We start from the raw sequence: 13,603 nt of genomic DNA, 5'->3' as shown, positions 1-13,603 counted from the left end.
TGGCAAAGAAAAATAACGAGGCATGTAGAGAATACATCATGACTCATCTACAACCTACATATTCGGGATTTTTTTGTTCAATTACTTCTGTTTCTTAAGCACTTATTTGATTTATAACAGTACTAATTTTAGTTTATATTGTTGAGAAATATACTCACTTATCAATTATATCCTATTTATTGTCCTTAGTGATGTTAACTCCTCCATTTTATATCTCTTGTAACACCACATTCCTTTTATATCAAGAAATTTTGGTACTTTGTACTTTCTTTTTAGACTGCTAATAGATTCTCTCTTTAGGTTGTTCAGTGTTTTTTTTTTTTTTTTGGGTCCTCTCATTCTTAGAAAAGTTATCTCTCTTATAACCGGACAACTATACATGTATACTTTAACAATTGTTATTTTTCATGACTATTCTCGCTACTTTTCCCAACCTTTTTTCTCTTAACCATCATCTTTGCCTATCCCTATTCCTCTCAAAGCATAAATACCTATATTTTCACATCTATTAGTATACCTACAACAACCTCACCCTCCTGTAACAACACCTCCCTCATTATCTGAACTAGCTGATTATCCACATTATAGAGAATTATCTCACCTCCATGTACCCGTTGACATTCAAAAAGAAAAGCAACAATGGATTGATCATCTTATTCAATCTTATGTCCTTTGATCATCTTTCCTTTGGCTTTTGCGGCAATGTAATCACTCCATCTTCATCAGGCATAATATTTCATTTGGTTTTATTATCTTGGTAATCCATTTAGATGGAAGTCTACTTTTAGGAAGTGACGAGGAAGGAGTTATTAAAATTAAAATACTATCTACAAAAGTATTTTTTGCTCAAGGATTTAGATCATCCTAATAAATTCTAAGAATAGAATTTGCCTACGATAGAGGAGCTTTTTTGTCTCAGTGAGTATATGCCACTGATCTTCTTGAAGAAACTAGTATGTTATTTTGCAAACCTGTTGACGCTCCAATTAACACTCATAACGTTATTAGTAAATTATCCTGGGACATCTCTCATTGAGGTCGGTTTGCAAATTCATCTAGGTTACTCTCTCATTAGACTTTATTTCTCCTTTTTTTGTGTGGATTGAGTTAGTACATGCAAATTCCTAAAAATATTAGAAAGTTGTTTGTGTATCCTGAGACATAAAAAAATAATTAGGGAAATTACTACTATACATCATAAATGAACATCTTAATGTTGAAGCATTTTTTATGTTAGCTATGTTTGATCAATTGATGATAGAAAAATCATATATAATTATTGCATATTTTTTTGTGAGGTAATTTGCTCATACAGAAAAAATAATAACCTAACAATTGTAGCCAGATCAAGTTCTGAGGTAATTTGCTCATATTATTCTTAAATCATGTTTAATTATTTAGGAATGTTTCTTAAATTATATTTATGTTGATTAGGAAGGTTCTCTTTATTTAGAAATGTTTCCTAAATTATGCTTATGCTGATTAGGAAGGTTCTAATTGTGTTATTGTGTTCTAGGGTTATTTAAGAGGGAGTTGTCTAGAGTTATAGGTTCATGCTATTGATGAGTTTTGTGGGTATTTGTTGTAGTTCTTTTCTTTGATGGCTTCCTAGAGGCGTCTAGGTTGATTGGGAGAACTGATCTACCCATCGAATTGTAGATCACATGTATCTTGTTTTTTCGTATTGAAGTTTTAATAAAAAAATCAGCCACCGTTTGGTTTTACTGCATTTTTTATATTATTGTTTGTTATTTTTGCTTTCAAGGCATATCATCCTACCAGTCTTCTTAGTACTTGTGAGGCTGTTTGTGTAGTTAGAGCTAGATGATTGACTAGGTTGGCATAATAAAGATGAATTAATTGTTGAAAGAGTAAGGCTTCATTCAAACAAATTCGATAAATATGAGCTTGAGCTTCATTTTGTTTAGATGGATCAATCAAATACTCTCCCAAACAAAAGAATATATAATTCTCTTTCCACTTTAGTTTAATTCACTTGAGCAAAATGGAGCTTAATCCTATTTTTAAGGTGAATTTTGCTTGAGATTGTAGCAGTACTCTTGTTCAAATTCTTGTGAGCTAATCAACTAGGATATTGTTGGGAACCTTCAATTGTGAAGACCCACTTAGATAGTAAACCTTCTTTGTTGTGCTAATGTCATTTCATTTACTTTTGAGTAAAAAAGTTAGTGCCAGTGGACTGCGTCCGTAATCCCTTGAAGTAATTTCTGAAGATATTGAAATTTGAGGATGCTCAGCTTTTAGTAGCCTGTTAACTCTAATGCTGTTTTTATGCACATCTAGGTCAGCTTAATAGTGAGTTGCCGACACATGGGACATAGATGGATGAAGAGTGGTGAGCTGAGAGTTGCAACAATGTAGGAACTCTGGATATGCATCAATGGAAAAGACTACCATAACATGAAATAATTGAAATAAATTCTTAAGAACTATGGCTCAAGCATTGGATCTCAAGGCATTTATTGTCAGGGCACGTGTTCTTAAGCTCTATAGGCATGCTTTAAGAATTGCTCGTCGTGCCCCTCCTCATTCAAGAGGTTTGTCATTGCATTCTTCTGTTGCTGAAGTACTGCTTATATATATATATATATATGGATGAAATTTTCTCTTCCTAAGAGAATAATTATCATTCTCCTTCCAAGATGATTTTGATGTTAAGTTCATCATATGCAAAAGTAAAAACATCCATTCTCTTAAACACCATTAAACCTAATGATGTCCATGATTGTAAGACATTTAAAGATCGTTTGATTGTCAATCAAATGGCTTTTATTGCATGATAAGATAAACATGATTTCAAAATGTAGAAACTTTCAAATGGTCTGAAATCAAATGCATAAGTTAATGGTGATATCTTACCTATATCGGCAGTTTTGATTGGCGGATGACATTAGACTTTTGAAAGGTCTTCCATATGACAGTTTCATAATTCATTTAATTTTTATATGCTTGATAAATAGTTCATAAAAATTGATGTAGCTCGATCAACATGTAATTTGTATGCTATATTTAATAGGCAATAATGTGATAAAGTGGTGATGCAAAAATAAAATTCAGAGGATATAGTAATTCTCCTCTTTGGAGAATCTCCATTCTCTATTCAATTCAAATTTGATATTATGGCCTGTGCAACATCAAAATTGAAGTCTCTCTTTAGCATCAATTAAATTAGTGACATGCAAAGTAAAAAAAAATTTAAGATCATTTGATCATCAATTTGTATGAATATTAAATTTCACAATGTTTTCCTTTGATTGTGTGATAAGATAATTATAATTTTGAAGTGTAGAAACCTATAAATGGCATGAAATTAAATACATGATTTCTTGACGATATAAATCCACTTATAATTCATATGTTGTTGATGAAAATCAACGGTATGATATTGAGTTTGAAGATTATATAAAATATTAGATTAAAAAGCTATCTTAGAAGGGTAGTAATACTTATATGAATTGTGAACTGAACTGTGAAGGCTATCTGCAGATGATCTTAGGCTGACAATGAGGCTTGAAATGGAGAAGAATAGGTATTGTGATGACAGACAGAAAATTCGCTTCCTCATCAGTGAAGGCTTACAAAGACTGAAGGTTCTGGATGAAATGCTTGATATGCAGGGCCATGGTTAGTCGGGTAACTTTTGAGTGCCCACTTTACTTTATATTATCATCAGTGATTCATTGTTACCTTATTTTATGCTGATTTGTAGTTCTGCTTTCAGATAATATGCACATTTACATCGTTGCTAAATGTAAGGGCTAATTCTGGCCATTTCTTAAGTCTTTTGCTGTCAGATCTTTCTTTTTCTTAGCTATGTAGATCCTGTGACAATTTGGATGCTACTCTATTCTTTTCTCTCCTATAAATTACATTGATGAGAGTTAAGTTTTAGTGATTGTTTGGGGCGTTTAGGATCTTTTTCTTAAAGTAAATATTGCCCCCACTAGAAAGATCATTTATAATATTTTCTAACTAAGTCTTTTTAGGTCTACCTCTAACTTTCTTAACATAAGTCAAATCTTATACCTCAACTTTTCTAACCAGATCATCGGAAGGCCGACCCTACTAGGAAGATAGTACCGGAAAATTTGCCTCCAGGATGCAACAAAGCACTAGAACTTTCTCAAAACGCCTATTGAAAAACTGTTTAAAACATTCAGCTCTGAACACCCGACCACCATTCCGACAACTTTGATCTCCTTAACAATGAGAGAGATTATTACATATGGAGGTCAGTCACAAAGAACTATTCAGTTTTGTCTTTGTAAACAGTAAAAGTGTAGTTACTGTTCATCACTGTGTTTTTACTATTCACAGAGACAAAACCGAATAGTTCTCTTTATCCGATCTCCGCACATATAATTTTTCCTTAATAACATCCCTATCTTTTAGTAGAGCCAGAATGATCCAAAACTTCTTATCCTTGGTCTGAAAACAGGGGAAAACTAATCTAGTCAGGGAGGAGATAATGTTTCTTTGGAACTTTTCCACCAAATCTTTCCATAATCAAATCATTTTTATTGCATTTTTCATTAATAAGATATCTTGAAATCAAGCGTTAATATTTGCTTCTTTTGCCATTAATTTTTTTCTTTTAGGTAGAAATTTGTATTAAAAAAATCTTGGATAAGATTAATTTGTTAGCTCTCTAAGTAGCAGATAAATATTTTATGTAACTTATTAAATGCATTTTTAAAATATGAAAATTGAAGTTATATTTTCTGGATATTTACTCTTCATTAATTACTGCAAATTACAGTTCATTCATTTGAGGAATTGGTTAGTTCATGTTCTTACACGACCACTTGTTAAAAGATCCAACTATTAAATAAATAATTTTGATTAAGGGTCACATAAGGATAGGTTAGGAGTCATTATTGCTGACAAATAACTCTTTAAGTAATTTGAAAAGTAATGAACTTTTTTTAAAAAAAAATAATTATTCAAGTAATCAAGGCCCAATATTTCCCAAATCTTAGATGCTAAATAGTTGACTTATATATTATTAAAATAAATAAATGTAAATAAAAAATATAGTTCAAATGGAACTTTAAACCCATTTTTTTTATTTGTTCATCCATGTATCTAAATTATTCTTCCCATTTAAATAATGATGCCATCAAATATTGTCATCTTTAAAATCTAGTGGCTCAAACATTTTTTTAATCTTTTGATGTTATAATATTTAAATAATATTTGAATAATTATTAGGAAGAATGTAATGTGCCTAAATTTTTTTAATGAGTAGGAAGTTATACTTGGAGGTAATTATTATTTTTTTGTAGGAAGTTATATTTGGAGGTAATTATTATTATTATTATTTAATATTTGGAGGTAATTATGATTTTGAAGTGCAATGTTCTTACAAACTGATTGAAATTAATGATATGAATTAAATATTTAGGATACATTTAATCTTTATATATATATATATAATGTCTTATGCATAATAAACATAAATCAATGTCATGATATTCAATTTCATAAATCAAAGTTTCAAGAAAAGTGCTATAAAAAGATCTAGAAAAGAAAGGGGTTAGTAAATTATATTCAAGTCATTAAGAACATGTATCCACGAGTTGTTACTCGTATTCAAATACAAGATGATTTGATCAAGTATTTATCTATTTCAGTTGGATTACATCAAGGATCAATCTTAAACCCATGTCTTTTTTGCTTTATTCATGGATGTTCTCACTAGACATTTGGAAGAGATTGTACCTTAGTGTATGCTTTTTGTTGATGATTTTTTTCTCGTTGATAGGACTAGAGGGAGTTGAAGGTAAACTTGAATTATGGAGGTCAAGTTTAGACTAAAGATTTTCATTAAAGTAGATTTAAACTAAATACATGTAGTGTTTAGCCGTTATAGATCTAGTGAAAAGATTTTGACTAGATGATTAAGTCATTAATAAGAATATACATTTTTAATTTCATGAATCTATTGTTTAGAGTAAAGGTGAAATAGATGGGAATATTATTAGTAGAGTTCAAGTTGAATGGTTGAATTGGATGAATGTATCGGGCTTATTGTTTGATAGAAAAACCCCCTTAAGCTTAAAGAAAAATTCTATAAGATGTTAAGCCCCGTAATGCTTTATGGTGCAGAATGTTGAGCATTAAAAGAGAAGCATTATATTAAATTAAGTGTTGTTGAGAACGCTCAGGTGGATGAGCAACTTTACTCTTAAGAGATAGAATTCAAAATAAAAATATACGTGAAAATTGGAATTGCTCTAATGAAAGATAAGATTAGAGAGAGTCGTCTAAATGATTTGGTCATATAAAACGGCAACCTTCTGATGGCCCAGTTAGAAAAATTTATGTATTAGATTTCAACTTATGTTAAAAAAGGTAGAGATAGTCTTAAAAAGGCTTGGTTAAAAAATATTAAAAATAATCTCTTTATTAAATTTAAATAAAAATTTGACTCTTAACATGATACAATGAAGAAAAAAGATTCATATAATCGATCCCACATAATACGATAAAATTTTGATATCGTTGTTGTTGTTTGATGTTAAAAATTAGAATAATAACGACTTTTCTATAAATTTATGGAATAAGGCAAGATAGTTTAATTTCAATTCATATAAAACTTAGCCTTATTTAGGTCTGCCTCCAATTAAAATTGGAATCAATTTAATCAAAATGCACTTGGCTCAGAACATTCATCGCAGCTAACATCTCCACAAAAGAATTTTTCAAAACAAGCTGTCTGCATAAATTTGTGCATGAAATACATGAAATGGCTAATTATTCAAGTGCAAATGATTAATGGAACTTCTCAGCATCAATTTGTGCAAAAAATGAAATAAACACTCATAACAATAACTATTCTACGAGCATAAGTCACAAAAAAACTCTCAACAGTTTTAAGGTATTTCAAATGATATGGATTCCTCCCATTATTTTCAAAACTGGAAGGGTCCCCATATGGGTTTAAGGCGTGTACAGGTTACAGCTTACAAGTCTGACAAAACTTAAAAAACTGAGTTACAATGCTAATTAGATGTAAAGATTGCTGGAAAGTAATGCCTTGTAAGAGGAAAATTGTACTTTCCAAGAATACCTGAATCATCAGGTTTATTATGGCTTCACTAAGTTGAACATGAAAATCTCCTGTACTTCTGTTTATTTCCTGGGCGCATAAATCAAAAAACCCAAGAGAAATAATAGGACATGGGCACAATAATTATATAAAAAAAAAAAACAAAATTCTTTTTTTTTTCCATTGAATCTACTGATTAGCACTAATCAGGTTTCTGATGACGAATGGTAGGATTCCACCATGGTTATAATATGCTAACTCAACCTGTTACAGTATGAAGCTTATGATTAGTCCAGTAACAAATTTTAGGTTTCATTTGAGACGGCTTTCTTCCTGTTTTTTTAAAGCAGTTTTTTAATATTAAAAAATTGTTTTAAAAAGCAGTAAAAAAGCCGTGCCAAACAAAGCCTTAGTAGAAATATTTGAACTATAAGAAACTTCTCTTAGATTACCTCAGTGTCGAATCGGACAGTGCAGGTAAAGCTTTTGCCATTATCTGTTGTAATGGGGACATCCTGGCCGGGTTTGATGTCAGCCGCACTGATTGGGAGATGAATGGTGAAGCGTTCATGTCCAGTTAACCCAAGGGTCTCTGAATCTTCACCGGATTTGAAACATAGGGGAATGATACCCATTCCTACAAGGTTGCTGCGATGAATTCTCTCAAAACTCTTAGCAATCACAGCTTTGACCCCCTGCAATATAACAAGTATTTAGTCAGCCATGATGCCTTCCAACAAATTGGCCAGCGGAAGGTTTACCATAGTACAAAATCTTGAAATATCTTTGTTGTTACTAAATAAGAATAAATTCAAAATATACTGCAACAATTGTTATCTATAACACATTTTTTACTTGAATTGTACCGCCTCTAATGCATTGTATAATAGGCGGACCCAAGTGCTTGATGGGATGAAAATGCTGTAGAAAGCCAAAAGCATATCACCGAGAGAAAAGCTAAGAGAGGTGGGAAAGCAGAAGATACATACGGACAGACATCTGTTACTGGTGGAGAATAAGGAGAGAGGGAGAGAGGGAGAGAGAGGGAGAAACAATTAGCCATTAAACAAGGACAGTATTTAAGGTATTCTCACTTTTAGGCTCTCTTTTTTTTTTTCATTAACCAATTAGCTTCAGCAAAAAAAGACTAATAATTCTGTGCGGACCGGACGAAGAGAACCGTCTGGATTTGCTAAGCGTCCTTTTGTTGCGCTTTTTCAAAAGGACAATAAAAGGGCAGCAAATATTTAATATTTACTAAATAATTGATTATTTGTTGCGCTTTTGCAAAAGTATAATAAAAGTTCAATAAAAATGCATTAATAATTGGAATATTTATTGCCCTTTTACTGCCTTTTCACAAAAGCGCAGCAAAAGGGAAGTAAATCCAAACGGTTCTCTCAGTCCGATGTCCGCACAGAATAATTTCTCCAGCAAAAGAGATTGATCATGAATCAATCGCACAATTTTAAGGCATCACCTAATTGCATAAAGTTGTAAAAAAAAAATTCAACTAATGAAATTTCTACTAGTTATTCTTTTAATGCACCATAGCATAATCCATTAATAATCAAATAAAATTCATACCAGTAGCATTGGGCCCTTTGCGGCCCAATCACGAGAGCTTCCGCTCCCATACTCGGCACCAGCTAAGATGACTGTGTCATGACCATCTGCTCTATATTGCTGTTAGATTAAAAATAAAAAACCGGTTAACGTTTCGAAAGTTGAACTAAAACATCAACATCGAAGTTCTAAAAGCAAGTATTAGTTTGAAAATAAAAGTAAAGTTCTGTCACTTATTTTGATGGGTCTGAAGAATTACCATTGCAGCATCGAAAACAGAAAGTTTCTCCCCTGAGGGAATGTGGATTGTTTTTGGTCCAACTTCACCTTTCAGTAGCTTATTGACAAGGCGAATGTTGGCAAATGTTCCTCGTGCCATTACCTCATCATTACCACGACGACTCCCATAGGAATTGAAATCTTTCCTTTCTACACCGCGCTCCACCAAGTATTTGGCAGCAGGGCTATCTTTATGAATGCTTCCAGCAGGAGAAATATGGTCTGTTGTGATGCTATCACCAAAGCTTAGCAGACAGTAAGCATCCTTCACAGGATGTGGACCAGGAGGAGACATTGTGATGTTCTTGAAGTATGGAGGGTCGTGAATGTAAGTTGATGAAGCATCCCATGTGTAGAGACTGGTGGGTGGCACCTGTAGTTGATTCCACATGGGATTTTCTGTGGTGATCGTTTCATAAGTAGATTTAAACATGTCTGGAAGGACACTGGATTGCACAACCTAGATCAAAAGGTTTTAAAGCATAAAGTGATGGCTAGTAGTCTGTAGTCAAGAAAGATAAAATCAACAGAAGCTGAATAATCAAACTTACATTGGCAATCTCTTCACTGGTTGGCCAGATATCTCTGAAGTACACCTTTTTCCCATCCTTTGAAGTCCCAATGGATTCTTTATCAAAATCAATGTCAACCTGCAATGTAAGAGACTTAAATTATATGAAAAACCTAGACATTGGTATCAAAAAATGAGATAGCATCGGCTTTTTCATGTCTCTATCGGAGGATTTTTTCATAATTTCATATAGCATCCAAAACAAATTTGGGAGAAGGGCTACTCAATAAATAAGCTCGGTGAAATTTGAATGTATTGGTTATTTCCCAAAAAAAATGTTACAATTATCAGCAAATTACTGACCATTAAAAAGTTCAGAAATATTTTCACAATGAATGGCTCTCAAGTAGACTTTTTCCATTCACAGAACAGGAATGGTTCAACACAAACATGATGTCAAAATCATGTTTCTGATGACTTCAAAGATTAGCATTCTATGAAAGGGTGGCCACCAGTGGTAGTACCTTACTACCCAAATGATTCTATTAGCCTTTTAGTGGATGAAAACAACCTAAGATGAACTGCATTTGTTTATTGTAAATTACTTTCAATCTGCAATCTGGAGCCTTAAGCCCTTATCTTTTTGCTTTAGCCATAGATGTTCTTATTGAACATTTGCAAGAGAATGTACCCAGGTGTATGTTTTTTGCTGATAATATTCTTCTTGTTGATAAGACTAGAGAGGCAGTTGAAGATAAACTCAAATTATGGAGGTCAACCTTAGAGTCTAAAGGTTTTTGTTTGAGTAGATCTAAAACCAAATACATTGAGTGTAATTTTAGTATTAATAGATCTAGTGGGGGTGATGAGGACATCGACAGACGCTACCGACATGTTTATCGCCGGCGAAACCGCAGATCGACGGCCACGATTCAGTACCTCTACTTTTGATATTAGATGTCATGATGTAATTTATTATTATCTTATTTTATTTGCAGTCTTTCCATTTTTACCCCTGTGGGGATTTACTTTGTTATTGTAGCCTAGAGGGCAATTTCGTATTTTCTCATTGTATGAGTTGAGACCTATATATAGTGGTCTCATCTATTATTTTGGGCTTAATGAATTATTGAATGAAAATTTGAGTTTGTTTCTTCTTACTCTTCTTGCATGAGAGCTAGAGAGAGGTGAGAGAGAAAGCCCAAGGTGAGGGCGAAAAGCAATACCCACCAGTCATTGGAAGAGTCTGTGGCTCGTGGTCTATCCCCAACATCCGATCCCCCTTCCTTCTCCCCAACCCGCCGGCCTTAGCTTCCCCTTAGCCGCCGGCCACCCCACCACCACCATCCGTCCGTGGACCTTTCAACCACCGACCTCATCTCCCATTCCCCTCGAATTCACATTTTGAAAATTTCAAATTTTGAATTTCAAAATCTTTCCAATTTTGGAATTTCCAAATTAGGAAAGTTTTTAAATCCGTTTTCATGACAAAATTCAAATTCAAACGGATTTTGTTTTAATCCTTCTTAAACCTCATGCACCCAATTTGGAAACCATCCACTTGCTCCCACACCAATTCCCCCCTCTAGAAGCCGCCGGCCACATGCTTGGGTGGAGCCCCATTAATGCCCCATTAAAGCATTGATTCCTCTTGAATTAGGAATTAATTCCAAATAATTTTCCCTCCTAATTTACTTAAAATTGAAATCAAATTTCAGTTTTAAGTTTTCAAACCTCCTCCCTCCCTCTATTGACCGCCGGCCCCTCCATTGGTTTCCCCTCATTAACCTCACCTAATGCCTTAATTGCTTGATTGGAAATTTCAAATTTCAAGCCAATTTTCCCTCCAAACTTAATCAAAACTGAAATTACTTCAGATTTTGATTAATTCCCTAAGAGAAGTCATCTAAACCTAATTTGTTTTCAAGCCTTGTTCCTCTCTACACCCGTCGACCACCCTTCTCCCATGGAATCCCGCCGTCCCCCACCCTCTCTCTCCCCGTCTCTTGAATCAAGAGTCCAAGAGGGAACGAAGGCGACGTCTTCCATCTCCGTTTCAATGACGTATGGCGGATCCGGAGCTTGAGTGGGGTCTTGTGTTCAACGCCGACGGAAGCATCAACATCCTACGATCTCCGTGCTTCGACGTAGGATTTGAAGACGAAACCACCGTGGAAGAATATTTGGAGAGAGTCATCCCGATCCTTGCAAGCATCATCGACCGACGATTTTCAAATTACAATTGGAGTCTCGACGGCCACCTACGACATCCATCCCCACCGGCTACCTTTCCTCCGACGAAGTTCTTCGGCGTCTTCTCTCTAGTGGTGATATCCTTCATCATTTGGATCTTCTCTCTCCGCTAAAGCTTACTAATAGTTGAGTGAAACGGCCCTCAAGGTGAAATTCTCATTGTTAAGCGTTGGATTTTTGTTACTTGTACTTTGCATCTAAATCTCTTGGAGTTTTGAATGAATTGCTTCGGTTAATTTCAATTGCATTTCTTTGGACCTAATAAAGTTGAAATTTTCAAATTCTTAACTCAATTCTATGTGCTAGCTTTAAATTTAAAAGGAGCAAAACTTTAATCTTTTTTCTTCTTAAATTTCTTGAAATAACTCCTAGTGGTTTTCATCTCATATGGTTCACATCAGGGGGATTTCTGACATTGAGTGATCAAGTCATTAATATGAGTACTAGTTTTAGATATCTTGGGTTTATTGTTCAAAGTGATGGTGAAATAGATGAGGATATTATTAGAAGACCAAAAAAAAGGGTGGCGGCCTATAATACTTGCAATTGAAAGATTAAGAAAATTTAAAAAAATCTTGGATGAAGATTGCTTGGGATCTCCCAAAATCTTAAGACTAGCAAATCTTACCCTATCTCTTTCCAATAGTGGAATTGTAAAAAAAAAAAAAAAACTAAGAAAATAAAATCAAATGTTACGAAATTACAATTTAGACAGAAATCTACGTAAATCATTGAATTTAACGGAAGAGTCCATGTTGTTAACGGGAAAGTACTCCATGTAGACTGACAATTCAACTCAAAGACTAACTTGTGCGTCAAAGACACCATGGCCTAAATGGAAGATTTTTAAGCATTTCATTTGCTTAACATGTAGCCTGTCAGGAATAGTTAAAACATGTTGCAGCATTTATTTTATGCTTATAAATATGATAAAGGGTAAGAATGTAAGATTAGTAGTAAAGAATTCATATTTGCACATTACATCATCCATAATCTGGACTAAAGGGTGTACCTAGAAACTACAGCCCATGCGAGGTCTAGACTCTGGAGAGAATGATGTAACAATTCAAACAATGTAATAAACTCGAATGCCACTATTCAGGAAATTATAAAATCTAGACAATAAAAAATAATTATTCAACATATGCAACAGAATCACACTTCTAAGATATTTTAATTCACAAATTTGTGCTGAAAACAAGTGAAATTCACTGCAGTTTCTCACGTGCAAAAATTCAAGCATGTAATGAAACATCTGAAAATTGTAATCCATTTTTTTTACTCCAGATTCAATCTCCAACCTAACGATGCACCATGACCCATCTTGAAATAATACTTAGAAATGAGATTAAGAGCCTAGTAGGATTAAAGCGCCCAAAAAAAGATTTCAATAACCAAACTAACAAAGAGATATGTTAGCATTATTGACTTGATAAAAGTAAAAGCCCTAAATTTAAATATCTTTTAAACAAAACTAACTGATAAAATTAATTAGAATAATCAATTTTATTAGTGATGTGATGCGTTTGAGAGTTACACAAGAACTTTAAAAGATAATCAAATATTAGCTTCCACGAATTATTTCATCATACATCAAAGTCAAGTAGATTAGAAGAAAGTCGCGATATTTGATTTGTTAGGCAAGAAAAAATACGACAATGGTGCTAGGTCTTTAAGCAATTGCAAAAGAAAACGTAACAACAAAAGCTAGTAAATAAAATCCCAAGATTAATACCAAGTTGTTCACACTTTGGGGCCTTTAGCACTCTCTTCCTACGGAGACTAAGTTGAACGGCGGAAGATTGTCCACGCTAGCAAGGAGGTTGCCACTAAGATGGAAGCGCCAACGAACGTCGCCGTGGAAGAAGATCTCGGAGGTGGAGGAGGCACGGTAGATCGACCTTCGATAAGCCAAGTATAGA

General features: G+C 33.7%; 2 protein-coding genes across 2 annotated transcripts in view; one reads left to right on the top strand and one right to left on the bottom strand.

Moving 5' to 3' along the window:
• Window positions 1-2,289: 2,289 nt before the first annotated feature.
• Window positions 2,290-3,800, top strand: LOC110106081. Its single transcript, XM_020835822.2, has 2 exons — window positions 2,290-2,558; window positions 3,508-3,800. The coding sequence occupies exons 1-2, from the start codon at window positions 2,453-2,455 to the stop codon at window positions 3,648-3,650; spliced, it is 249 nt and encodes an 82-aa protein (XP_020691481.1). The 5' UTR covers window positions 2,290-2,452; the 3' UTR covers window positions 3,651-3,800.
• Window positions 3,801-6,902: 3,102 nt separating this feature from the next.
• LOC110106038 (aconitate hydratase, cytoplasmic) overlaps window positions 6,903-13,603 on the bottom strand; it is a 23,783-nt gene continuing 17,082 nt past the window's right edge. The window contains exons 16-20 of the mRNA XM_020835761.2: window positions 9,469-9,567; window positions 8,898-9,377; window positions 8,660-8,758; window positions 7,525-7,767; window positions 6,903-7,336 (exon numbers count right to left, since the gene is read on the bottom strand). Coding sequence (XP_020691420.1) covers window positions 7,262-7,336; window positions 7,525-7,767; window positions 8,660-8,758; window positions 8,898-9,377; window positions 9,469-9,567 — 996 coding nt within the window. The 3' untranslated portion in view covers window positions 6,903-7,261. The remainder of the gene's footprint in view (window positions 7,337-7,524; window positions 7,768-8,659; window positions 8,759-8,897; window positions 9,378-9,468; window positions 9,568-13,603) is intronic.

This window comes from Dendrobium catenatum, unplaced genomic scaffold (genome assembly GCF_001605985.2).
Source record: "Dendrobium catenatum unplaced genomic scaffold, ASM160598v2 fragScaff_scaffold_1497, whole genome shotgun sequence".
Classification (NCBI taxonomy): Eukaryota; Viridiplantae; Streptophyta; class Magnoliopsida; order Asparagales; family Orchidaceae; genus Dendrobium; species Dendrobium catenatum.
This window is presented reverse-complemented; position numbering and strand designations above follow the sequence as displayed.

What these genes read in the sequence shown, in the direction of transcription:
- LOC110106081 (XM_020835822.2), top strand. Translation starts at nt 2,453, where the DNA reads ATGGCTCAAGCATTGGATCTCAAGGCATTTATTGTCAGGGCACGTGTT. An exon ending in TGCCCCTCCTCATTCAAGAG is followed by an intron (nt 2,559 to 3,507) that starts GTTTGTCATTGC and finishes GGCTATCTGCAG; the next exon opens with ATGATCTTAGGCTGACAATG.